Source organism: Atta colombica, unplaced genomic scaffold (genome assembly GCF_001594045.1).
Source record: "Atta colombica isolate Treedump-2 unplaced genomic scaffold, Acol1.0 scaffold189, whole genome shotgun sequence".
Lineage (NCBI taxonomy): Eukaryota > Metazoa > Arthropoda > Insecta > Hymenoptera > Formicidae > Atta > Atta colombica.
The window spans coordinates 2,438,942-2,442,516 of record NW_017259281.1 but is presented as its reverse complement, the minus strand read 5'-3'; the positions used below and the strand labels follow the sequence as shown (position 1 = coordinate 2,442,516).

Sequence of the window (3,575 nt, the reverse complement as noted above, 5' to 3'; positions counted from 1 at the left end):
TAATAATAATAATAATAATAATAATAATAATAATAATAATAATAATAATAATAATAATAGTAATAGTAAACAGTAGTTTCTTCTATATCAGTACTTAGCATCGAAAATTCATCAAAATTATAACTCTCAAAACCCAAGCTTAGACTCTTACGCAATTGGTGCAAATTCCCTCACGTTTGTTTCTCGCGTGCACAGTGAACGCGCGGTTGAACATATTAAAGTCGCTCAGTATCGGAGCGAAAGATTTACCCTTACCGCCTTTACCATCCACGGTTATCCAGGCGAGCTCAATGGCGAGCGACAACGGGATTGGTAATACCATATCCACAAGTGCCAGCGCATCCGGAAATTGCACTACCGTCGTCTATGCGTTTCCGGAAGAGGATCACATAGTGGTGGGATATCTGAATGAATGGATCAATGCCTACTCCTTCATAACGAGTAAGTACACCATCGGTCGCTCGTTACTTTCAGCTGATAAAACATCGATAAAAAGCTGTTTCTATCGATCCTGACGACTCTTGCCAGGGTTGGATACGATAGGATAGTTTACCCCATGAGGGCAAACGTTGACGAAAGATATTTCTTCTTGTAGCTGCTTGAGCATCTTGTGATACATGCACGTAAAGAAATCTTGATGAGTTAAGATTGAATAGCTCGATTTTGGATATTGAAATATATTTTATTTTTTTATTATTGCATCTCAGTTATTACGTCGATCTTATTTATGACCCAAAATCGAACTAATCGAAATTTATATTCTGGTCTCTCGACATTCGAAAACATTGAAATGATGGATCCTGAAAATGATACATGTAGCTGCTAATTGATCGCAACTAGCAATGTGAGCATTGTGTGTTTAACGTTGTATTGTTCCTAGTAGTAATAATTAGAACTGCATGTTGATTGGTTTTTTCCTTTTATTTCATAGTTTCTGAATGTTATTCGACTATCGTGTCACGTATACATAGACAATTTATTTACATAAATAATATAGATTTACAACTGCAGGACAAAAGCAGATTGTTAAACGAACAAAAACGAATTAAAAAATAATATGGTTTTCTTTTATATATTGTTAATGATGCTTGAATCTGCTGTTGTCGATATTTTACACAGGAAAGAAAGAAAGTTTAAGGTGTTTATTTAACATGATTTCTGTAGACAACCAAGAAAAGTTCTACCTCTACATTATTGTATCGGTCAGTGCCGGTATTCTGCTCTTTTTGGGATTGGTTATTGGCCGCCTATTAATCAGCCGGCATCGTGCCAAAAGGGATGCAAAATTCCATGCGAATAATGAAGCTCTCCCTAATGGATTCACTGATGATATTTCTGAGATTGATGCCGACATCGATCTCACCACGCCGGTTGCAGTGCCAATGCAAGACACAAGGTAAATCTCTCTTTTTGATTTTCAACAAGAAAAATATTAACTCCCTTCTGTTATGTGAATTAATAAAATTGTTTTAATATAAGTTTTTTCCTATCTTATTTAGATCTAAAATAAGTAATTATTTTAGATATCGCTCATTTGTTACAATAACATAATTTAAAAACAAAGTTTTTCAGAAAATGAGTTATATGAAAGGTTTCAATGTTAAAATTTGGACATGTAATTTTAATGCAATTTTAATAACTGATTGAATAAAAATATGCCTTTTCTTTTTTTCTTTGTTTCTATTTTTTTTTTAAGTAATTGAAAAATGACAATTAGAGATAGACAATAAAAAGTGTTTACTCGAAATTTGAATATATTATAGAATTAGAAATTTATAAACAATTTTAATCTTGAATACTTTTTGTTCTTCTATTTTACTTTTCATAATAGAAGGGATTTTCTTGAAAATTTTACTGTAATTTTATCTTTCTGCGGAACTATTATGTATTCTAATTATATTTCTTATATTGTAGATTGCCCGAAACGCAGTTAGCTGAGAGACTTCACGGCGAACGTTATTATGCCGACACGAGAATACCTTTATCACCGACAAGCATTCACGCCACGTCGGTATCTCACGCAACCAACATGGGGATGCGCGTTGACCTTGGGAACCACATGGTTGGCACAGATAATCTTCACACGATCCTTCGCACAGAAAATCCTCGAAACCTCAACAGCAAAAGCTATTACTATGGCTGACAAGAGGAAGGGGTTGTCCCGCGCGAGGGACGACCCCCGTCCTTGAGCCCGGTACCGGAAGTTAGCACCCGAAAATATTGCTTTTAATCGACAAAACGGTATGGCAGAGACGGACACGCTGTGCCAAACCGCTGTAAATTACGTTGAAGATGTTGAACTAATTATTATTTGTTGCGCCGAATTGTGGTACATATTGTGACAATGCGATCTCAAATTTGTCAGTCGTTAGACGTCAATAATAAGCGTCTGTCGATGTTTGTTAAAATAGACTTGTATATCTATAAACGTGTCGTCCATTCCGAGAATTTGAAAAATTCTCGATTAGAAGTATAATCCTAATCATCGATAAGATGATATGGAAAAGGAACAAGCATAATATATGTATAGTTAACATTGCCTTGTTGCAATACTGCAACGAGAAATGTGGATTGATTTGTAAATGTGTATATGAAGGCTCGAGTGGTTTATTTGAATAGGACTGGAATATCTTTATTTAAGGATCATCGCAAGCATTTACGTTGAACTGTACGTTTAAGCGTTACAGAAAGAATAAAGTGCATCATGCAATCAGACGTGACAGTATTCATCGAATGTTGTCACTCTTTCGAATACAAAATGGTATCGGAAAGTAGACATGTGATGCGAATATTTATTTCTTGGATTATTAAACTGTAAAATTGATGGATTGAGTTTTATTGTTTAATAGGTAGACATATCTTATGGAAACTGTGTTATCGACTTCGTCGACTGACGATTAACTCATTGTATATTCACTGTATACTCAACTGTATACCTACGGAAGAAACTCACCAAGTGAGTTTCATGAAGCATATCGATAACCTGTCGGTAACATTCATTGGTAACAAACTTCTGGGACACTTATTCACAACTGGTTTGTAGCGATCTGTGCTATATCAGTGGAAGAAATCAACAGATCTAACATTCGTTTTGAGGACGTCGACAATGTATGAAAAACAACTTAAAACATTGAATTTTATGAATAGATTATGAGTAATATTTTATATAATTTCCTTAGTATTGAAATTTAAGCAGACCAATTTCCGTGAAATCTGCGAGGCAATCTGTGTTAGAAAAAGTCACCCGACGTGTTTTAATCGCTGCTGCTTGTGCGCCAGTTGAAAATTATTGACCACTGAAGAAGCAGCCAAACATGATCACGCCCACATTCAAGAAAAATCTCTCAACGGAACTTACAGCGGTTTTGTATGTCGAAGCTGTCATAGTTGCTGCCATAGCCGATTTTTATAGAAATTGATATGTATGTACATCACACTGTAAATAGGGACATGTAATGTACAGATAAGTAAACGAGAAAGAAAGAAGGGGACGCGCGTAACTAGACTTAAATCAGAAACGGTCGGAGATTGTAACTGGAGGGTTGTCCTTCGTGCCATAGAATCGATTTTGCAAT

General features: G+C 35.4%; 1 protein-coding gene across 1 annotated transcript in view; it reads left to right on the top strand.

Annotated features, from left to right (window-relative positions):
- Positions 1-2,647, top strand: part of LOC108686712 — a 178,168-nt gene extending 175,521 nt beyond the window's left edge. Inside the window, exons 7-9 of the mRNA XM_018192148.1 lie at positions 196-441; positions 1,165-1,396; positions 1,915-2,647. Of these exons, the coding sequence (XP_018047637.1) occupies positions 196-441; positions 1,165-1,396; positions 1,915-2,143 (707 nt within the window). The 3' untranslated portion in view covers positions 2,144-2,647. The remainder of the gene's footprint in view (positions 1-195; positions 442-1,164; positions 1,397-1,914) is intronic.
- The last annotated feature ends 928 nt before the right edge of the window (positions 2,648-3,575 follow it).